Raw genomic sequence first — 24,971 nt, forward strand, 5'->3', positions numbered from 1 at the left:
TTGTTCAGGTGGTGAACCATGAACAGGCTGATCTATTCAGTTGTGATTATGTATATGTAAGTATGATGTGTCTGTGTGTAATTTCCTTAATTAACATTTTAGAAGCCTTGTTAAAAAAGAACCCACTCAAATCTCAAAGAGTAAAAATAGGCTTAATCCTAAACCTCTTCAAAAGACACCCAAAACAAAGCCTTGATTTGAATTTATTCAAATGAATTAAAAGTTGGTACCATTCCTTCTAAGCTGCCATGCATATATGTGGAGCCAACACTGAAACATAGAAGCCACTAAGATGTCTGTCTGTCTATCTACCTATCATTTATCTCTATCATCCATCCATCTATCTATTATCTATTATCTATCTATCTATCTATCTATCTATCTATCTATCCATCCATCCATCCATCCATCCATCCATCCATCTATCATCTATCATCTATCTATCTATCATCTATCAATCCTATCATCTAATATCTCTCTCTCTCTCTCTCTCTCTCTCTCTCTCTCTCTCACTGTCTCTCTCTCCTATCTATCATCTATTTATATATATCATATGTCTAGCTATCTTAGTAGCTTCAATGTTTGTTTCATTGTTGGCTCCCCAAGTATACATGGCATCTTAGAAGGAATGGACCAACTTTTGATTCATTTGAATAAGTTGAAGATCAAGTAGTCTTCGTTTTGGGTGCCTTTTGAAGAGGTTTAGCATTAAGCCTATTTTTACTCTCTGAATTTGATACAGTTCTTCCTTTTTAACAATGCTTATAAAACTGTTAACTAAGGAAAGATGGAAATAAATAAATAACATCAATCTGGCAGCCTTCCACCATCACCACCTTTGCTCCATATTATGTGCGGGTGGTAGTCGGGAGGATCGTGTTTGATCATGCTCTGACTTGCATCTGTTTTCCGTCCATTAGTTATGGGAAAGATTTAATATGGTGGTGTCCAATGTAAACATTAGATTAGAGTGCCAAAATTGCTGACTTTCTGCTGACCTGCCGCTTTGTTCCTGTGTCTTGGGTTTCAGTTGCTCTCTGCAGGGAATTTAGTTTTGAATGTAAAGCAATCTTTCCTTGACCTGTCCCACATCTCCAACTTCTTTGTCTCATTTTTTTCTACAGAATTCCCCATGCCATCATTCCCCAAAAAGGTCTGAAGAAGGAACAGTTGTTTTAAAGGTTTTAGGAACACAGTCACTAGCTAGCTCAAAAGAATTGGCCTTTGATGTGAGGAAATCAGAACATAAGTATTTATTGATATCCAGGCTGATTATTTACAACACAAGTACCTCGCCTTCGAAGCCTCCCTGTGGCCTCTGATTTGAATGAAGAATAGGAACAGAAAAATACCCACTGATTTCTTTTGATCCTAAACTATATATAAAAGAGAGAATCCATTTCCATCATTTACTTTCCCTTCAGGAACCTACCCTTTTGCTTTCTCCTGCCAATTTCCAAGTTCTTTCTAATGTGGAGAATTACGTGGTCATTATAAACTTTTATGGATTACACAAACTAATCATGTAAAACATTTTTAACAGAATCTGTGCTGGTTGGAGTAAGGGTTTATCAAAAGGTTTTGAAATGAAACTACTTATTCCTAATTTATTTATTTTAATTTCTCACAAATATGTCGCACTTAAAATAAAATATTTATCTGGTGCAGACCTATCTATTGCCATTGCTGCACTCCAGTGCCCTAATTTCTGAACTCAATTAAGTGAGTAATCCTTAAAGGTACAGTGCCCTTCCTAAAAGATGTAGGCAACATGAGAGTCAGGGAACTTGATGCCCTAGCTGCTAAATAAAATAATAATTATTTCAATATTAATATTAATATTTAAAAAATAAAAGCAAAACTCCAGCTTCTAGCAACATATTTACTTATTTATTGGAATACCTGTGATTCTCACAAAAATCCCCAAAAGATTGTATAGAAACCATTTTTGCAAGGTTTCATTCATCTCCCAGTAAATGTGAACTTGGGATTGATGATGCCTACCATGGGAGGCATTTTGTAAACAGGTAAGTCTTCCAGAGCAGTTATATTGTTAGCACACATTCCCCAGGCTCCAAGGACATGCCTTTTCTCTCTTGCATAGAGGACCTGTTGTTGCTTCTGCAAATTAGAAGCTCCCAGATGAAGAGGGCAAAATTTGCTTAATCAGACAATACAGTTATATCTACAACCTGTAAGCTGGTTAGTTTTATCCTTGGTTAGTTTTTTTTGTGCAAACCCAGCCCACTTAAGATTATAAATTGAGTTTTACTAACAAAGCTAAACGTGTCATGTGACTCTAAGCACAATTTGAGTAAAATCCAACCCACAGAAAAATTACTTGGCTAGAAGATGTTTGTGCTATTTGGGCAGCTATAGTGCATGCATATATGTATATGTATATGCACACTTATACAAACATCTTGGGGGGGGGAACACTTTCAGAATGGGCACAGTTCCAACAGTATTCAAAATAAGCACTTGGAACCTCTCACGAGCACAGCACTTTCTATTATTTATTCAAGCCATTAAACTCTTTTCAGACTCCTGCACGAGCCTGAAAAATAGCTGTGGCTATTCTGAGGGATCATGCACCACTTAAAGCAGCCACAACTTTCTTTTCCAGGCACATGTGGAAACTCAGGCTGTGTTAATACATAGCAGAGAAGAGCTTTTAGCAAGATAAAGTCTGAGGCACTTCTGAATAGTTTTCAAAATGTGTCCAGCCCTATTTCTGAAACCACAATTGACAATTGAAAAATTACGGTGGCAAATAAATATGGAGCATTTTGGATTCAGTATGGACAATGATTGTGCCATGCATTTTTCTTTGCTCTTCTTTCATCAGCCCACCATACGGAGTGAAGGGATCGATCCACTTTTCCCATGGGTGTTAAAGGGTTCAGCTTTAATTTACCACTGATCTGTCTCCTTCCTTCTTGCTTTCAGACCAGTCTAAGACCCTGCCTACTCACCCCCATTTTGCTCTCCCTTTTAATGTACCACATTAGCCTTAATGAGCTCTCTGATCTCCTGAGGACATTCTTGGGAAATAGCCATTTTTCTTCTGAATAGCAGGATGCAGAAGTCACTCTACAGATTGAATGCTTCCATCACAACATGCTGGGTGCTCATTTAAACTTGCCCTTTGCTGTCACTATCAATGAGACCAGGGCCTTTGTCCCTGCCCTCGTCAGTAGTCTCTCTCAAATCCCCCCTTGTTAATTCTTGGGAAAGGAGTAATGAATCCTAAATCGCAAGAAAGGAACATTAAACAGCTGGAAGAATTTTTTTTGAAACCATTAGGAGATACTAAGAGCACCATGAAAGACTTCTGTGATAGGGGAAGTGCAATAACTTAGTGACTGAACACATGCTTTGTATGAATGCCCCAATATAATATTTGCACTCTTCCTTTAAAGCAGGGGTACAAAGGTTTCTCTGGGGTGAAGATAACAGTTTTTCACTGCTGTGTTCTACAAAGAAGTAGTGGGAAGAGCCAAAACAAAATAAGGTATTCATTTCCTTGTATTTGTGTCTGTGTATGTCTGCATGTGCCTTTGGGTCATTGTTGACTCCTTGCAACTATTTGAACTATAATATCTGCTAGTTCCTAGTGAACATTATCATTCTGCCCACTGGAGCCTTTGGTTCATTAAAAAAAATTAAGTACAATTCCAATCAAGCAATTGGTCATCACAAATTATTTCAAATTGAATAATTGTATCAAGGAAACTGAGTTCAAAATAGTAAGATGAAGAATTCCTATAGATCAGATTGAAGTAAGAAATACCTTCCTTTAATGCAGGGGTGTCCAAACTTGGGAACTTTAAGACTTGTGGACTTCAACTCCCAGAATTCCCAGAATTCTGGGAGTTGAAGTCCACAAGTCTTAAAGTTCCCAAGTTTGGACACCCCTGCTTTAATGCCTTAACTAGGACTTCAAGATCTCTCCTGAATCAATCACATCCTGTGATGGATACTATTTCTTCTTTTACTTCACATAACAAAGTTGGAGAAAGGTAATTGTTGCTGTTGTTGTTATTCTACAGTGTTGAGAGCAAAACACAAATAAGGTTCCAAAAAGCATATGCACAGATCTATCTCTTGACATTAGATCTGAAAGTGGTTCTACCAAAAGTAAATGTGAAAAGATACCCACCAAAGATGATGAAGAAAACAAATTACATGTGAAGACAAACTAAATATAAAAATAAACTGTGGAAAGAGAAGCCAAAGCCAAGAAAGGCAAACATCTACAGAAAGAATTTCAGAGAGCTGTGAAAAGAGACAAGAAACAAGAAATTACAACTGTTGGTGGAAACAGACATGAAAAAACTTGGAATATCTTCCAAAAGATCTCTGAACTCAGAAGCAGGTTCCATTCTCAAAATGAAAGATAACAATGGACAGATAGTAACTAATTCAAAAAGATCAGAGAAAAATGGAAGGAGTATATTGAAATACGATACAGTAGAGATGCCAACATCCAAATACTTTAGACATTATTACATATTTATGTCAGTCTTTCTACAGTCTTTCAAGAAACTTTAGAAGATGTTGCATCAGCAATCTGCCATTACTAAGTCAGAAGACTATAGGTATTGATGGAATACCCAGAATAAGAATCAGTAAAAGTTCTAACCAAGGTTTGCCAACAATTCTGAAGAATAATAACTGGGGGGGAGGGGTATCACTCAATCCACATTCCAATAATAAAAAATGAAGATTTAACAAAGTGTGCAAATTGTCATACAGTGTGCTTAACTTCATGCTATTAAAATAGTGCTTAGGATCATACAATGCATGTTAGAGCCTTACATGGAAAAAGTGATGCCAGATGTTCATCTTGACTTTAGAAAAGCCTCCAGAACACAAGATATTATTGCTGATGCATGGTGATAATTGAGAAAGCAAAGAATGCACGAAGGAAGTCAATATGTGCCTTATTGATTACAGAAAAATATTTGTTTCAATTACATGAACCTCTTCAAGTTGTTTAGAAAAATAGGAATCAAAGAACACTTCATTGTCCTCATACAAAACTATATACAGACCAGAACTTTAGACTAAGATACTCTTCTTATTTATTCAATCTACATGGTGTGTGTGAGAGAGAGGGGGGAGAGAGAGAGGGAGGGAGGGAGGGAGAGAGGGAGGGAGAAGGTGGGAAGCAGTAAAGTTGGATTGGAAAAAAACAAGTATGGTTTCAAAACGAGAGGAAGGAAGTTCAATACACATCTCCAGTAGCAAAAATTCAAAGGATCTTCAAACTCTATCGATAAAAATACAAATTGAACTTTGAAGAAGCAGAATAGAATGGCATTGACACTTTTGAACTTTCGTGTTACAGAAGACTCTTGAGAATACTTTAGCCATCAATAAAACAAACAAATGGATCATCATACAAACTAGAGGTATTACTTGCGGCACAAAAAATCTTGGCTCAAATTATCGTGCTTCAAACACATTATCCAAAAACCTATTTCTCTGGAAAAGTCTTTTGTGCTAAGAAAGGTGGAAAGAAAGAGAAGACAAAGACGACCAGTAGCAAGGTGGATGGATACAATTAATCAATCAATGGTGATTAATGCATGTTTGGAAGAGGAAAAGGACCAGATTGAGGATAGTTCATCATGAAGAAAATCTATCTATGTGGTTGCTAAGAGTCAACACCAACATAATGACCCATAATCAATAAAAACCTCCAAAGCTCTAAAGACTGCACGACCAAAAGGGTAACAAGGTGACAGGAAGTCCTAATTGATTGTCCTTAAAATCACTGTCTGATATTCCAAATATTACCTTGCACTTGGGAATGTTACCAGAAATCGCATCCTGGAATTAAAAAGGAATTAATCCTAGAATTAAAAAGAAAAAATTAGGCTGATGTAATACTTTAGGGATCTGGGGAGTGTTTGTGCTTTCGGGTTAGTTCCAAAAAACAGATTTGTTTCACTTGTATCTTATCATTGTTTCTTTACCAATAGCATTTAGACTTATAGTCCACCACATAGCACTTTACAGCATTCTCTGAGTGGTTTACAGTGTAGAAGCATTACTTGCATATTGTCCCCAACCATCTGGCTCCTCATTTTACTGACTCCAGAATGATGATAAGCTCAGTCAATCTTGAGCCCCATCAGGATCGAACTGCAAGCTGTGTGCAGAATTTGCCTGCAATATTGCACTTTTATCACTGCACCACCAGGGCTCTTCTTAGCCACATATCTTCTGTAAAAGAATGGCTCCACTTGGCTACCATCCTACTCCACTGCAATAGCAGTTCTAAGGCTCATCCCTTATCCATGAACATCCTTCTTCTAACTTTTATATTCACAGAATAGAGTAGAGTGGAGTGCAGTGGAGTGGAATGGAATAGAATAGAATATCCTTTTCCTCTTCTTTCTCCTCTTCTTCCCCTTCCTCATCTTTCTCCAATTGAACACTCGTCAACCTGAGAGGTTTTCCTGTCATTGCAATCTCTGCTTCTGAACTTCCATGTCCTTCTCCATCATTAAAATAATAAACATAAATATGGGAAATCACAGGAAATATAATTAAGGAGTTTCATAGTTTGCATTCATGTCAGTTATAATAATACATGCAAATCTGAAGAACAATCATTATACATTTCTAAATTTCTTATTAGCAAGCTCTTCTCTTTATTAGCTGTGCCCTTAACTGACATGCAGAGGAAGTCTAGCAAATCCTTCTGAATTCACACCAGAGGAAAATTTGGGAGTAGTGCTCTCTGCTAATTTTATGTCTCACGTCGAGAACACCTAACTTTGAACTGGAGAAAGACATTTATTTCTAAAAGATCTGAAAATGATTTGGAAAAGCTGCAGTTCTCAAATTGCCATTGGTATACATTATACTACCCTCCCCAGTTTGGAAATAATATAAATATTAGCACCCAGCACATTTGCAAGAAGAAAGTCACAACTGATCTTCCTGAACACCAAAGCCTCTTCCAAAACTATAGAACAGTTACCAGCTGGGCAGTTGTAACCTCTTACAAAACATTCCATTCTGTTGCACACACTCTCACTCTTAGAACTCCTGCAAATCTTGAGATAGCTTGAATATTAGGATGCTCGTCTCTTGCAGTTAGCCAACTGAATTCATTGCTAATGTATTTCAAAAGAGCACTAAGGGTTTTGAGATACTTCTTGTCTTGAATTGGCAAATCCAGGGTCCCTCTCAGTGGACATGGCCAAAGTAAAAAAGTTAGCAAAGGCAAGACAAGAACACAAGATGGTTTAGTTTCAATTAAATTAATGAAATGTGATTATTATGAACACTTGCTTTTTGTATTTTGGTTCTCCTTCTTCCAGAGTCAAAACTGCAACTGCTCTTGGAAGGACTCTAGGAGATCTCATCAAAGGCTATTGAAAGGCATAGTTGTGTATCATGATATCTACCACCACTCCGGTCAGAAACCATCATGGTATCCCTACTTTTTACCAAAATGGCATAAGAGATCTCCATGTTCTTCTAATCTGCTGAAATCTTCTCTCGTCTCTGAATGAAGTGGAATTATTAATGCAATTATTAAACTAAACATAATTCTTAAATTATGATTCTTAAAATATTGTCAGATAAATGTGCAGGCCTAATCAACTCTTAACTGCATTCTTACATGAATTTACTTGGAGGTAAATTGCCATCTATCTAATGGCACCAACTTCTGAGCAGAAATCAATCTGCAGGTAAGAATCAAAAATAAAAATAAAATCTAGCTGACTTGTATTTCAGCCTTGGAACAGACTTTGTAAACCGATCTCTCGTTTTTCAGGGTTCTGGAAAACTCAATTCATCTCACTATTCTCTGGCATTTTGGTAATTGTAATAAACATATTTCCCAACTATGAATTTTGCTTTTTTTTATGGTCAAAAAGCAACTCCTCCCCCCCCCCCCGGAATCCTTTCTAACAAGCTTCATCATTTTTCATTACTTGGGAGGAAACCCTTAGAATGGTTTATTCATTTATCTTTCATTTGTTACTTATTCTCCTTTTCCCCCCTGTCTTGATAATATTCCCCTTGGGTCCATGGATTCCAAGCCAGAGATTCCCATTTTGCAAAACTTATGAACATCTCAGAACCACAAGGACAACACAAAGGTCAGCTGTATGCAATGCTAACATGAAACAGAAGCATATGTGTTTGTCCCCACCACCACCCACACACATTATTGTGCAGCATTCAATGTGGTAGACAAATGTGGGAGTTCTCGTGTGGTAGACATAAATCTGGAGTTCCAATGTGGTAGACAAATAATTAATATGTTAATAATAAGCTTTCTTCCCACCCATATTCTCAAATAGCTCTCCCATATGAGGCAGGAAACATTGCCATCCAGTAACATTCTGGAATTTGATGCTAAGATGAATAACAAAAAGAAGGAATGAGTTCTCCTTAACTCAGTAGGGGTTAAACTACTGACTTAATCTGTACTCATAAAACCTAGCCAAGTGCAGTGGTTGGGGCTGCCATTGACCAGCATCTGGAAACTATAGCAAAATGAGGCCGTACAAGTATTTATGTATGCTCCTCAAAGGATTATACATCTGCTCCATAATGTCTAAGGAGATTTTCAGTTGTCCAGGTCATGTTCGGTAGACTGCACTGGTTGCCAATATGTTTCCAGATTCAAGGTGCTGACGGTGACCAATAAAACCCCTAGTGGCATAGGACCCGATTATCTGAAAAATTGACTCTCTCCCGTTATATTTCCCCCCCCCCCCGCCCCCCAGTAGGCCCAGCATTGCTTTGGCTCCTACCTGCTAGAAAAAATCATTTGGTGGGACACATGAAGACAGCCTTTTATGTCGCAGCATCCACCTTTTGGAACATCATCCATCCAGAGGTTAGACTGGCCCCACCCCAATTGGCTTCTGTAAGGCCTCAAACCTATGGGTGGGCTGCCATCGGGCTTGGGAATCTGATGTGCAATAAAACCTATGCAGTGACTGTGTTGACTGTCAATTATTCTCTTCCATAGATTTTATACGGTTTACTATTTTTTTGTATGTTTAAAGTTGCATTTTGCTATTTTTTCAGTTTTTTAATTACCCAACCATACATTTGAGGTTTGATGTGGCTGGCTATATGCATTGAAATAATTAATTAACTAAATAAATATGAGGAGTGATGGAACCATTAAATCCCAAGTGTAAAATGTCCTAACTCATTGCTGCCTGACGCTTCGGAAAATTATGAGAGAGGAAATCCAATTTCTCTTAGTGGTATTCGCACAGTGGTATATGATTTCTGCAGTACTGTGTTACTTTGTTTTAATTATTTATACTGTTTTCTTTATATTTAGTAATACAATGATAGTTATTGTTCACATACTTCATGTATGCTGCCCAGGCTGAATCTCTCTCTCTCTCTCTCTCTCTCTCTCTCTCTCTCTCTCTCTCTCTCTCTCTCTCTCTCTCTCTCTCTCTCTCTCTCTCTCTCTCTCTGTGTCTCTCTGTCTCTGTCTCTGTCTCTGTCTCTCCCCTCCCCTCAATTTTAAAATTAATTTTAAATGAGACATAGATGATGTTTTGAAATGATGGCAGGCCACTTTTTGAGCAGATTAAATGAATCACCCAGCTCAAGAAACTGTTTTTTGATACAGCTATGTGCTTTTCTAGAAAAGTGCTAAATGGGTATCTGAGCCCTCTGAGATTTGACAAGAACCTGAGACATAAAACCAATTTGCTTTGTATTTCTTTCCGCCCCCCCCCCCCCCTGTCTTGCAAAACATGGCCACTAGCTTCTCTATTTTTTCCCTTGCACTGTCAAATGCCAATACAGCAACTCTTCCAAGGTCAGATTCTTGGTTGGTATTTGATATCCTGCATCTCTGCTGCCCTTCCATGTTGAGATTAAGTAGCAGTAGCAGCCATTGATTTTGTACAAGAAGGTTATTTTTAGCTATTTTAACAAATGCTGTGAAGAGCAGAAGAGACTTTAGATTTGCTTCACCCAGCCCTCTCATTGCCAGAGTCCTCCCTGTGCATTTGAAGGTGTGAAGCAGAGGCTGCATGGTCCAGGATGAGATTTCCTAGAGTTTTGCAGAAAAAGACTTGCTCATATTTAGAGATAAGCTTCAAAGAGAACCCCAAAACAAACAGAATCAATTGCTCAATTTCTACATGTGTCCTGGAGTCTCCAATATGCTGATTCTGGGGGAAAGAAAATAACTTCTGATCCTTTTTTTAAATAATTGATGCAAGTGGAGCAATATCAGGATATAAAAGAGATCCATCACAGGAGGACATTAGTTGAGCTACTGCACCAGGATCAAGTCTAAAAGCCCTTTCCTGCTTGCATCTAACCATAGTGCCTGCTCAGGTGACCATTAATGCTTTCTCCCAAAACTTTTCATCTTGTTCCCAATGCATATTTAAGGCAGCCTAAAGCCACCAATTTAGCTATTCCAATGTTGAAATAGGGTATCTTCCTTTAATGAGCCAATATGTTGTGGCACTTTTACCATGTTAGAGTTCAACAAAATTTACCATTTTGTTTACAGCACTGTCGGGTGATCCTTAGGGTGATCCTTAGGGGGAAGGTATCTGCATAGACTGGCCATTTTTGACTGGTTGTGGTATGCTTTGGTTTCTGGGCACTTTCCTCCATGGTTCAAACTTGGCTGTCTCCCTTTATACACAGGTATACAAACCTAGATCAATCTGAACGGAAGCAGGTGGGTGGTGGGCGGAGAAGATGATACATGCTGGAATAGGACAGAATGAGGTGGCTTTTCTGTCTCCGCTGCTTTATGGGATAACTCTGGCCCCATTCAGGGTGCTTTCTAGGTGCTACTTGGAGTGCAGCATTAAACTTTGTTCAAAAAGCAGCCTAAACAATAACTGGGGAGTTGGATGTGGGATTGCACAATGAAGTACCAGAGAGAGGAGGTACTTATGCGCTTTCCCTTCCTGCCAGCCAGAGATGATATTCAGCCAGTTCTGACCAGTTCTGGAGACCCGGTAGCGGAAACTTTGAGTAGTTTGGAGAACCGGTAAATACCTCTAACTGGCCCTGCCCCCATCTATTCTCTGTCTCCCAAGTTCCAGCTGATCGGGAGGGAATGGGGATTTTGCAGTAATCTTCCCCTGCCACCCCCACTAAGTCACGCCCACCAAGACACACCCACAGAACCGGTAGTAAAAAAAATTGAATCCAACCACTGCTGCCAACTGTTGAAGCTGCTCTTAGTACCAGTTTAGCACTCTTCCAGAAAAAAATATTAAATAGACCCCAAGCTACCCAATGAGTTGCTGTTTGCGGAGCAAACAGAAGGAGGGAGTATTAAATACCTTATTTTTATTTCAGCCTCTGAAGCACAGTTAATATTAATTCTAAGACATAAACAGAAATATATAACTGTTTTGGAGTGGTATGTACTTTAATAAGTTTCACAGTATCCCACCCAGAAAATGAAAGGCAACATAAAGCAATAACCACATTAACACTATAATTATTCCTACTACTCTTGGAGAACCTCCAAAGCCTAAAACTAAGCATCCTCAAGAAGCATTAATATACATTTTCCTGAATGGATTACTATTCTGGGCCTAAGAGAACGTTTTAAATGCGTTTTCATTGATTTATTTGACTCCTATCTTATAGTCCATAGAAGGAGTTTGGAGTAGCATTTTACTCTGGCAGAAACTCCACAAGAAAGCTGAAGTGAATGAAAGCAGGGCATATACAATCCTAGTTGACATTTGAACCTAGGTTTCTTGATTCAAGACACTAAGAATGGGATATTGTAGAGGAGAACAGAAATAACCTTGGAACATGTTTTACTAGTGGTTACCGCAACATCATGTTCTTGGTTTCAGATATATAGTACTGCAAATATAGTATAGAGTGTGTAACAGATTATATTTTTAAAAAGAAACTGAAGCAGAAAGAGATTTAAATATGTTATAGGGACAGGGACACACTGTGGTAAATGGTATTTCTAAAACAATAACACAAAGTACAACCTAATAAAGAGTTTAGATGAAAACCTTATAGAGAAAAGGGAGCTGAAATATTTGGAATGTCTTTTTTTTTTAACAAAACATGACCAGCTTTTTGATATTTTGGGGAGGAAAATGACTTCCTGAGAATGAAATGGAAATGAATTACTCAGAAGATCCATCCTGAACGTGATGGGAATCATAAACGTATACATTCAAAGAATTTTCATAGCAGTTATGGAATAGCTCAGTTACCAAGAAAATTGAAGACATCAGAGGTATCTGCGGGTAATCAAACACAGATTCAGCTTTGTGCTGAGAAAATCCTGAAGGAGCAAAATGCATGATTGCTAAACGCGATAAATGTAGATTTAGAGGCTAAAAAGAGCACAGTTTAAATGTATTTAACTCTGCTAATATGTCAGGTTGGTTCCTCAAAGGTGCTTAATATTGACCGGCAAGAATCCTGGCTATAACATTAGGCAAAGTTAGGCAATCCTCTCAAGGAGATTGCCAAGAAGATGAAAGAGCAGCAGCAGCAGCAGCAGCCTTTAAGACCCATGTATTCGAGGCGATCAGCTCTGGCTTTCTAAATTAGGAGACTGCTGTTCCATCACCATCAAAGCAAGATTCCTCTGTTAGAAGGAATGATACTTTTTGTGAAGGCTCTGGTGGACTGATGCAATACAAGTAACCTGGTTCTAAATGTTAATAAAACTAAGGAGATTATCGTAGATTTTAGAAAGAACTGGCAGTATTACAGAGGCATCTGTACAGGTGGTCAACCAGAGGTGGTATTCAAGCCAGTTCTAACCGGTTCTAGCAAACCATTAGTATAAATTTTGAGTAGTTCGGAGAACTGGCAAATACCACCTCTGGCTGGCTCTGCTGCCTCCCAAGTCCCAGCTGACAGGCTGGGTCTTCTTCTGTTGCCTTGCATAGGAGAAAGGAGCTGGAAAGCAGGTTAGTGGGTGGGGAGGGAATGGGGATTTTACAGTACCCTTGCCCTGGAGTGGGGTGGAAATGGAGATTTTGCAGTATCCTTCCCCTGCCATGCCCACCAAGCCACACCCACCAAGCCACACCATGCCCACAGAACTGGTAGTAAAAGAAATTGAATCCCACCACTGTCAGGTCAACAATATTAAATATCTGGGGGTGCAGAAACTAACAATCTGAACTGGTCTCTCCACAAGTCATCCTTAGTAAAGGTGCAAAACAGTATTTCCTGTGTTCAGATGAGGAGAGAACATGTTTCTCCTTCTGTCCTGGCCACTTTTTATAGAGGAACTATTGAGAATGTTTTAACAAACTGCATCGCTGTTTGGTTTGGTGGCAGCAGTGCCTCAGGGAGAAAGTCCATACAGAGAGTGGTAAGGACAGCTGAGAAGATTTTAAGAAGCTTGTTTCCTGTCATTCAAAATACTGCTTATAAGCGCTATGTGCTTAGAATTCAAAGAATTGTCAGAGAACCCACACACCCATTTCACAGTCTCTTTCTGTTGCTTCCCTCTGGGAGGAGATTTTGAAGTGTTTCCAGCAGGAGTACCAGATTCTGTAACTACTTTGTTCCCTATGCCATCCGTCTGACACTCACAAGATTCGTTTCTCTCATCATGTACATGTTTACATCCAAACTAGATTATGTTGTTTCTCCATGTCATATATGTGGGTATATGCATACTTTTTATTTATTTATTTAGTTAGTTATGTTTATGTGGTGTATATTAGAGGTGGAGACCCTTTGAGAACTGTGTGCAGCAAAATTTCATTTTAATATGTATCGATTAGTGTACATTCAAAATGACAATAAAGTTAAAGTTATTCTATTCTATTCTCCTTTAACACAGAGACCAAATTTTGTTTGTTTGTTGCTTTATTATTATCATGTGTCCTATCCTATGGAGTCTTCTAAAGGAATAGTTCTAGCATTGTGAAAGTATCCTGGAAAAATATTGCCCTATCAAAATGCTGATTTGTGACATTTAGGAATGTACGGGTAGTCCTTAACTTACAAAAGTTCATTTAGTGACCATTCAAACAGCCAGGAAAAAAGTAACTTATGACCTTTTTTCACAATAACAACCATGTAGCATCCCCATGATCATGGGACCAAAATTTAACACTTGGCAACTGACTCATACTTATGACAGTTGCAGTGTCCCGGGATCAATATGATTCCCGCTTTGTGACTTCTGACAAGTAAAGTCAATGGGGGAAGCCAGATTCACTTAACAATTGTGTTATTAACATCACAGCTGCAGTAATTTGTTTAACAACTGTGGCAAGAAAGGTTGTAAAATTGGGTGAAACTTACTTAATAAACGTCTCGCTTAGCAACAGAGATTTGGGGCTCCATTGTGGTTGTGCGTTGAGGGCTACTTGTATAGATTTTTCCAAATTTGTCTATATTAAATAATCTTTATTTGCAGGATACTGGTTGTAGTGATACAACCTCCTTGCTCAGGATAAATTTGTATTAAAAAATAACTTATTTGATGTCCTTTTTGGTCTGTTTGGTTGCTTAGTGAATATGTGTTAATATTATTTATAGGCAAACAAATTGTATTGGAATGACCAACAATATAACCAAAATATAAACATCTTGCATGCCATTATTTATCTAAGTTTACTGGAGAAGTAAATATGATATTATTTGAATGTACAATTAAAAACTAACTGCAATGAGAGCAATTACTGCTTTGGTTAAGAAGGAACAATTTGCTTTGCTATTTGCTACTGTACTTGGGTATACAGTGGCTCTAGATTATGATCATTTATTCAGTGACCATTCAAACCTACAATGATGTTGAACAAGTGGTAGTCCTCAAAGTTCTGGCCATCACAGCATCCCTATGGTCACTGGTACTTAGCTACCTCCAATTATAACATCCCAGAATGAGCCATGGTCACATGATCACAATTTCTGAAGTCTTAAAGCAATCAATACTTGATTCATAATAAATAGATTTATGCAGGAAAGCAGTTTATCTACAAATTCTATGGAAATATTAGTAAAAGTAATTTTGTAATTAAAGCATACAGGAAAATTAGTGACATTTGGCCTAAGACATGTACATACAATAGAAAATATATTGAAAAGCAGCTCATTACTTCAATTTTCATAGAAACTTCTTACATTTCCCTCCTCTTAAAAAAAGGACCTTAAATTAAGGAAAGAATGGATATTGTTTTTCACTGTTTAATTAAACTCTACCCAATTGTCACAAAGTAAAATTCACCGACAAAGCCAAAATCAGTATATCTGCAACCTTGCCTGAACAATTTAAGCAGAGCTCCCCAAAAAGGCACCTTGTAAAATGAGTGGGTTACTCTGTGATTATGTCCAGCCAAAGTGCTAAGGAGCATGAAACCTTAGCATGATATGGATTGTAGCTCCACAGGATGCTTTTGACTCCAAACTTATTTTACTATTAGCTTTATGTTATGTTTAAAAACTTTACTCTGTATTTTCTATTATATAATTTGTTAAGCAGGTAACTTTTCTACCTGATTAAATAGAAAGTAGAATATAAATCAGTTTAACAGATAAAGTAGATGGAAAGCATTAGCCTTGAAAAATTAAAGGTTTTTTAAGAAAATTATTACTTGTTGGGCTTCCCCTTTGCCTTCAAAAAACATGCTTAATAATGGGTTCATACCCAAATGGACATGCAATTTTAAACTTCTTCTGAGTATAAAGGAGAATAGTTCTCTTAGGGATGTTCAGGACAATGTTCATATGTTCCCAAGGCACTAAAACCCTTAAGGTTTCTCGGTGGTCTTTGATACCTTTGATTATGGTATCATGCTGATGACCTTTTTAGTGGTGAGTGGGGACCTCTCCTTCCCCACTACCAACTGGAACTACCACTTGAAGGGGTATCCCTAATTCCTCCCCTACCCACATGGTCCAGTAGATCACTGATCATTACTAAGCATCCACTCTGCCTTTAAAGGGATTCTTCTTTGACCCGAGTGATCCTTCAAATACTGGGTTAATCAATTGATCAAAAAAAGTTGCATAAATTTCAGGCATGGAGCTCACTACCAGTCTGTTTTTCCAAGTTCAGCCTATGCAAGAAAACTGTCCCTATGGAGGAGTATAATGAAGAGAAACCTTGTTGGTGCTGAGTCAGTACTGAAAGAAAAAAAGGGGGATATAAGTGCAGTGTACTTACTGCAATATTAATAATATGTTACTTACTGTCCAGGCAAGGCTCACAAACAGTTTGATTTACTCCACAAGGTTGGGCAACTCCTTCCCCAGAGTTACAGGCTTGGCAGCATTCCCCACTGATAGTAAATTTCCCTGTGGAGCACTGTTCCTTGGTCTCTGCTGAACCCTGGGCAAAAGAAAAAGCAGAACACAAAGGGTAAAACCACTTCTAAACCTGGACACAAAGATACTCCCAAAGACACTGCTTTTTGCTACAGGCAAGCTCAAGGACTTGGCCAAGAAGATTGGCAAATAAAAAACAAACAATTTTATGCATTAGATCGTTGGTGTGGAATCAAGGAAATGGACTTAACTGAAGATCCCCTCCCCCTCTAATGGGCTTCATGCATCCCAACTGCCCAAAAGGGAAATTTCTCAAACTCTATGCTGTCAGTAAAGGAGGATATTTGTAGCTCAATGAGGGGTCCTTAGTGCTCTCTGAGCTTGATTGTTCTCTTGCAGATGTTTCATCATCTGAACTAGGTAACATCTGGATAACATCCTCAGAGCATTGATTATGTTACCTAGTTTGGGTAATGAAACATTTGTAAGAAAACAACCAAGTTCAGAAAGTAGCATGACCTTTCATCTCTATTCTCAGAGTTGCAATCTATTAAATACATTCATTATATTTTAGACATTTCTTAGACAGTGATAAAGCTGCAAATTCATGCTGTACATATCAGGGTGAGAACATAATTACATAGGCAACATTTAGTTTGAGTGAAGTGCCACAAAATTTCTGTTTAGAATTGTTTTGTTGGAAAGTTGTGGTGACTTGGTGAGAAGCCCTAATAGTTTGACCTAATGTACGATCATTTTAATCAGATATTAAGTTTATCTCAGTTGACAGTCCTACATTAGAAGCAAACAGAAACCCAACTGAAAGTCTACAATCTTCAACAATCTGGATGTGCTGCCCTACAATTTTCACACTTCCCAGTACAGTCAAGCCAAAGTCTTCTGTGAACTGTGGCCTATAGCAATTGTACTAAAGCATATCTGGAAAGCATCCATCTGGGGAAATCTGCTTTAGTCCTTTAGATGAACTAGACCAGGGATAGTCAACCTTTTTATACCTACCGCCCACTTTTGTATCTCTGTTAGTAGTAAAATTTTCTAACCGCCCACCGGTTCCACAGTCATGGTGTTTTATAAAGTAGGGAAGTAACTTTACTTTATAAAATTTATAAAGCAGAGTTACAGCAAACCCCTACCACCCACCATGAAAGCTGGAACACCCACTAGTGTGCGGTAGGGACCAGGTTGACTATCACTGAACTAGACCATTTTAAAGAGTGACCAGTCATAGCCATTGGTCAGATGGTGATCTGGAAAGTACAAGTAGACAGCCTTGAATATTTTGAAGAGCAAGATTTCAAACCTAATGTTTAAATTCTGTGCATCATCTGCATCATTTCCATTTACAATTTCCATATTAAACAGGAAGATTTTAGTGCATGATATAATCACCAACTTCAGAGTAACAATGTAAACTTGTCATTTTTATCTGAATAATCAAGAGCATAACCTTAAAGCTTCAGGTTCACATTCAGTGTCCAGAAGCTCATCCCCAAGTTGCCATTAAACTATAAATGTTGACATATTAACACAGGTATAATAAACTATTTCTTTATTTGTTAAATGTCTATATCATCACAATCTAAATCACATTTGGAAGTCTACTGGCAGCTAAAGCAGAGTAAATATGATTCTGGCACCTAATATCAATTGGTAAATAGACTACAAATGACTAGGTATTCATTTTGCCTAAACTGTGATATCTGGTAGATCATTAAAGGCAGCCCCATGAGGATGCATTGCAAAAATGCTATGAGTTTCAAAACCCTCTGAGTGCAGGAAAGGCTCAACAGGTGTCCCATTTTGAGCCAGGCAAATGATTTCCTAGATACCTTCCACCTGCCCATATAGCAATAGCTATTAGTCCAAGAGGACCCCCCAAGTTACAAACCTGCTGCTTCAGGGGCAATGCCACTCCCTCAAAAGACCACACAGAAGCAGATGGAGAGCCTTGATCAGCAAACAATAGTCCTGTCTTTTTGGGTTCAACTTCACCCTTTTTCTTCTAATCCAAGCCCCAATAACCTCCGGACATTAGAAAAACATCACCAGCTGTTATACAAAACAGCCAAAGAAGGAATGTGAAGAAAGAACCAGTTGAGGGGGGGAACTGGGAACAACCCAAAGGGACCATTTCAGAAAACTTTCATCCATGGCAACATCACTGTCAGATCTCCTGTCTTGAATTCAGCAGAAACACTTGAAACTGTATGGCTAAATGCATTTTTTACTGCATTCCAAAATGATGCCACTGTAGGGAGTCAATTGCCATTTGCCAGCTTGAGGGCATATTTCCCTTATACCCTTGCAATTTAGGCTGGCTAATTCTTTTTCCTGCCCTTCCCATGACTTAACAGATATTTTGCTTTGCATTTCTCACGCTTAATATTAGGTGACAATTTAACATTGACATAACAAGACATTCCTGCCTTGAGAAATATGAATTCTCAACATACTCCTTTGCATCTTTTATACCCCTTCCTCTTAAAAGCATCTGGAAGGATCAAGAACTATTCCTCATTCCCCGATTCAGAGAGGCAGAAAGAAAATGTGTTTCCTTTCATGTTCCCTGTTGCCATTGCAGAAGGCCTCCAGAATAAAAGGATCAGGAATGGGTGGCATTGCCCCTTTCCCTTTTTGGTTTCTATCACAGAAGACCCACCTTTTGCAGAAGCTAGTGAGATGCTCCTTTTCTCTTTCTAGAAAAAGTTACAATTTCCCAGTGTCAGAGCTGAAAAGCAATAGATCTATCCCTGCAGCTCCTTCCTTATTCACCTAAAATTCTGCTTGTATCCTACACCAAGTCTCCTTGCTTGGAATTAGAATCTCTGCCAACTTTCTCATGTAGCCAACCATATAGTTTACAGAGGTGCTTCAGGTGGATTTAATAAAAAATGTGAAATGTGTGCACATCACTTACGGCTTTCTAGGAAGTAGCCTTACAGTGAATCAAATTCTCAAACCATTCTTTTGCAGTGAGGGAACAAAATGAATCCACCTTGAACAACTCCTTCACAGACAGAAATAGATTCAATGAACAAATTTTGGATTCCCTGGAGCAGAAGGTAAAGTTTGACAGGGAATGAAATGAGATAAATGAAATAAATCTTAGATACTTTGCTTTACATTCCCCAGGCATAATGCTAGATGATAGCAGGCTGTTAATATCAGAATTCTTGCCTTAGAAAATTCTAGCATGCAATATAGTTCCACAACCACTGTTCACATCCTTTTGCCCAATAAAATGGATGGAAAATGGAGAGCACATATGCACCAGCAAAAATTCAGTAAAAGCCAGAAGGCTATAAGGCTCCTGCTGAAAAGGAGGATATGTATCTTTAGTAAAGCTCCTCTGGAATTGATTTAGATGTCTGATTGTTACATGAATACATACATGTTTTTTCTAGTAAAGACGTGAGTCTTTCTTCACCGATGATATTTACAAATATATTTTAAACATCCCAATCTAGCCTACAGGCTTCTCAAGTTCATGCCAGGTCCAATTTGCATAGCATTTTCATGTTAAGATCAGTCAAAGTCAGGCATTTGCTTCCAACTACCAAGAAAAAAAAGAGATTTAAAGCTGAACAATGGCAACTTTTTCTAAAGTTGATAGAAAATTTATCAATATTAACAATCCCTATTTAAGCACAACATGCAATAAAAAACAAGAACTGATGTAACCAAGAGCCTTTGATTCATCTGACGACACAAGAAACAACAGGGCAGTAAAGAAGCCCAAAAAGGCGACTAAATTACCACAACAGAAGTCTGAATATTAGAAAATTTGATATTAGTAGAAGTTGGGAAGAGGCAAAAGGTCTTCCCTTCCAGATGCATGCAAATGAACTGGGCTTGCAACTTAATTGGAGAAGAACAAGAAATGCATGAAGAATTAAAGGTTTACTTTGGAAATTATTAGAAAAAAGTGCACCGGACCTCACACAAACATAGCACTACCTGCTATTTGCTAAAGCACCCTTACTATTTTTCAGCTGACATTAAAGTTAATGAGATTCTTAAAGCACCTGCTACCTTTTCCCCAGAGGCAGGTTGCCAATTTTTCTTCTACCAGTTCACTCGTGAATGTGCACATGCACAGAAGCGTCCGGGTGGATGGGTGGAGCCTCCTGCCGCCGCTACTACTGGTTCGCCCGATCCAGGCCGAACCGGGAGCAACCCACCTCTGCTTCCCCCCCCCCAGATGAAACCTAAAAAGTGTAAAATTTTAATGAATATTAGGGAGGTGCTGTGTTTCAGCACTTTAGACACATTCACAGCCCTATTAAGAAAGACCAAATTACCCAGTAACATCCCAATAAAAGCTAACGAAGATGAGAGTTCATCAGATATTGATAAAATCAGAGCAGAAAATCAGCACAGAGAAAGCTCTCTTAATTATTTTTGTAATTTATTTTGAGCAGTGTAGTAAGATCTTTTTTTTTTAACCTAGAGGTACTTCTGTGTGCACAGAGCTGGGGAAGTAACTGTTATAAATGCCAGATTTAACTACAGGGAAAGCTCATAAATCTGGCTTGAACTACAGATGTGGCAGAATTAGCTACTTTCTTTTGGTAGGTGTTGAAACTGACAGTGTATTGATTTCTCAAACTGCAGTATGTTCCTTGCTTCCTTGACATTATTCATTGCTGGGCAAAACGTGGAAAGTTTCCTTAGGATATTTCTCATGAATTACAGCTCTGCCACTATACAATTGAAAATATGCCTTCCTTAGCTATGTTAGAGTTACAATTATGCTTTCTTTGAAGAAGTACTTTATCATGATCCAAGTACTGTTAACCTTCTATACTCAAAATGAAAATGGAAGGTTCTATCTTTCAGTGGCCTCTTCCAATAATGTGGTTCTATTATTCCATTGTTCAGTGGAAAATGCAACAATGGTATAATCCCTGTTTAAATTCAAATGCCGAAGAACTTATAATATTCTGCTAAAAAGCTCTTCCACGGTTAAAAATCTCTTATACCTAGGAAACTTCTCCGAATACATTGTAAAATCTGCTTTCATGACAATTTCCATCCATTACTTCTCATTTTGCTCTTTAGAACAAGAAAGCAAATCCTGCTTCATCTTCATCTGACAGGAGCTGATACTTGTAGATAGCTATCACAGCACCTGTCATGTGGGCAGACTGTTGCCTTACAATATAATCTTTTATTATTGGTGAAAATAAATCCTGCCCCAAAGCTATCATTTATTGCTTGTGTAGCTGATACCTGGAATATGAATTCACAGAGTTGTTGCAGGTATCTCTTGGCTAGCATCTCTTGATATCCCAACTAATACCTGTAATATTGTTGTTGTTTGGAAATTCTGGGAGTTGCTGTCTCAGTATATTTGGATGGCATCAGATTGAGGAGAATTGTCTGCTGGAGCTCTCCAGACCTTAAATTCTGAATTGAAATTCTGAAGGTCTAAAACATGCAACGCTCCCCCATCCCCCATTAAAGAAACACATATTCCTGTTAGTCGGACTGTTGCTGCATGAAATCTGTCAATGGCTCTTTGCAGGCTCCTCACCTGCATAGATCTGCAGCTGAAGGACAGAGCTTGCCCGCATGTTTTCCATCCTTCACATTGTGATAGGAGATACTATCACTCAACATAAACCCTTGTCTGGTTGTGGAATAACATGGAGGAACAGTTGCAAACAATCACTTTACCAGTCAATATACTTCAAGCATGTTAGAAGTGATGTGACATCTATGTTGGTCCTCTGAGCCAAGAATGACAGGCAGATCCTCAATTTGAACATGTCAGCCAAAGTGTGTAGATGATTCTGTAACCAAAAATATAATGAAGGTCCACTGTGGAAAAAAAAAGTCTTAATGGATCCATGTTTTTATATTTTGAGCAAAAAGGTTTCTGAAATAATGGTTTTTTAAAAAACATATTAACTCATTCTATTGATTTTATTCCAACTCCATATGATTGAATTTGATCTCTCATTCAGTCCTTTATAGCATATTTCTTTTGCTACTTTAATAGTTAATTGTGCATTGATTTTTTTTTAAAAAATGTGATTCCATAGGAACTTTTGTTATAAAACGCCAGTTATTTGGATTTTTTTAAAAAATGTGATTCTATAGGATCTTGTGTTATAAAAGGTCAGTTATTGGATTTTTTAATAACAAGTAAAGACATACTAATGTTTCCACGTTTTTTCAGGATTGTTTTCTTCCACTGAAAAAAAGGCTCCAACATATTCCTACTGGTTAAATTCTAGAAGCATAGCTGACTGTGTTAATGCCAAGACTACCCCAAGCATGACATATTCAAAAATGAATATCCACATTTTCAGTGATGTGGAAAATTTAACCTCCATGTTCATTTTAAAATATTAATAATAATAGTAATGAGAGAAGGAGAAGTTGAATCTGGCATCTTGCATTACACTTCACCTGTGTTTTCCAGAAACAGCAGAATTTCCTCCTTTTCTGTCCCCAGATTGATATTGTTGGGTAAAGGCACATGTTCTTCATTAGATTCATCCGAATGTGTTTACTATTAACATGGCTCTTGTTGACATAGGTATTAGCCTCATAAAACATTCTGACAGGTGGAACAAAAGGAAGTCGGAAGAATGAAACATTTGAAGACCCTTTAATTGCTTTTAAGTTGGATTCATGTTTTGTTTGTATGTGCATGGAATGGAATACAAGGAACTGGGGAGATAAAGTTAAATTTCCAAACTGCTTTATTTTGAATTAGAAATGTTCTCATTTCTGGAAAAAGGGATACTGGGTACCCTGACAAATGACTTTGGTATAAAAATCCCATTGTTTGTCACTATACACTACACTACACACAATCACCATACTGATTAGGGATACTAGGCACTGGAGAACCCAGGTTGCTTAAGGGACTGCTTAAAGAAAGGAACTGAGATTTGCTTCATATGAGGTAAATTTTCTCTTTTATTTATCTTGATTTGACTGATATCAATCAACAGCATTGTTTGTTGTTGAGATTGCAAGAATAAAGCTTTGTAACTTGTTTGCTGTGTCAATTTTGAAGATGATTTATTCAATAGGACAGGACATTCTGCCCATACTTCTTAACATCACTTTTACTACAGTTTGTGACAATAGAGTGCCTCTTATCACTGACTAAACTAGACAGCAGCAAGATACCTGAGCTAAATGTGAAGTATGGTGAATGGGTTGGACTGGAATCTTAATTTATAAATTTATTTATTTATTATTTATTACTTGAACTTATTAGTCGCCCCCTCTCCCCACAGGGACTCGGGGCGACGTACAAAAGTATTATATAGCGTACAGAGGAGGTAAGAATAAATAAATAAGTTACAATACCTAAAAAAGTTAAAACCCCAGTGAAATTAACCCTTAAAAACTAAAATTACCAATTAAAAATGCCCTGGGCTGGAAAGGTTGTAGTATTATGCCAGGTCAGCTAGTCGAAACAGGTAGGTTTTCAGCTTCATACGGAAGGAGCGAAGGTCGGTTGTTGTCCTGATGTCTGGGGGGAGGTCATTCCAAAGGGTGGGGCCCACTATAGAGAAGGCCCTACTCCTGGGCGTCGCCCTCTGGCACTCTCTGGAGGACGGCACCCAGAGTAGTCCCTCTCTGTGTGAGCGGACGGGTCGCAGGGATGTATGGGGCAGGACGCGATCCCGCAGGTAACTAGGCCCTGTGCCATGGAGCGCTTTGAAGGTGGTAACCAGCACCTTGAAGCGCACCCGGTAGGCCACAGGAAGCCAGTGCAGCTTGCGCAGGATGGGTGTTATATGGGAGAACCTCGATCTCCCCATAATTACCCGCGCGGCTGCATTCTGGACCAACTGCAGTCTCCGGGTGCACCTCAAGGGGAGCCCCATGTAGAGAGCGTTACAGTAGTCCAGGCAAGACGTCACCAGCGCGTGAGTGACTGTGCGCAAGGCCTCCCGGTCCAAAAGGGGCCGCAATTGGCGCACCAGGCGAACCTGGTGGAACGCTCCCCTCGCCACGGCTGCCACGTGATCTTCCATAGACAGCCGGGCATCAAGGAGGACGCCCAAATTGCGCGCCCCTTCCACTGGGGCTAATTGATCGTCCCCGATGGCCAGTGATGGCATATGCTGGTTGAACCGGGAAGCCGGAAGCCACAGCCACTCTGTCTTGGAGGGGTTGAGCCTGAGCCTGTTGTCATCCATCCAGACCCGTACGGCTTCCAGACACCGGGACATCACTTCAACAGCCTCGTTGGGGTGGTTTGGGGTGGAAATGTACAGCTGAGTGTCATCAGTGTACAGATGGTATCCCACCCCAAAACCACGGATGATCTCGCCCAGCGGCTTCATATATATGTTGAACAGGAGAGGCGAGAGGATCGACCCCTGTGGGACCCCACAGATAAGGGGCCTCGCGGTCGACCTCTCCTCTCCTGCCAACACACATTGCGTCCGGCCAGAGAGGTAGGAGCGGAACCATCGTAATACGGTGCCCCCGACCCCCAACCCCTCCAGACGGCGCAATAGGATACCATGGTCGATGGTATCGAAGGCCGCCGAGAGGTCTAATAGGACAAGGATGGAGGAACAACCCCCATCCTTTGCCCTCCAGAGATCATCCACCAACGCGACCAAGGCTGTCTCCGTGCTGTGACCGGGTCGGAAGCCGGACTGGCGCGGGTCTAGATAATCAGCTTCCTCCAGGTGGCGCGGAAACTGCTGAGC

The 24,971-nt window shown here is 39.0% G+C and overlaps 1 protein-coding gene across 3 annotated transcripts in view; it reads right to left on the minus strand.

Annotated features, from left to right (window-relative positions):
- NGFR (nerve growth factor receptor) overlaps positions 1-24,971 on the minus strand; it is an 81,107-nt gene that overhangs the window by 41,081 nt on the left and 15,055 nt on the right. For all 3 annotated transcript variants that reach the window (XM_081971388.1, XM_081971387.1, XM_081971386.1), the window contains exon 2: positions 16,183-16,321. In XM_081971388.1, coding sequence (XP_081827514.1) covers positions 16,183-16,321 — 139 coding nt within the window. The remainder of the gene's footprint in view (positions 1-16,182; positions 16,322-24,971) is intronic.

This window comes from Natrix helvetica, assembly GCF_964273705.1.
Source record: "Natrix helvetica genome assembly, chromosome: Z".
In the NCBI taxonomy this organism is placed as follows: domain Eukaryota; kingdom Metazoa; phylum Chordata; class Lepidosauria; order Squamata; family Natricidae; genus Natrix; species Natrix helvetica.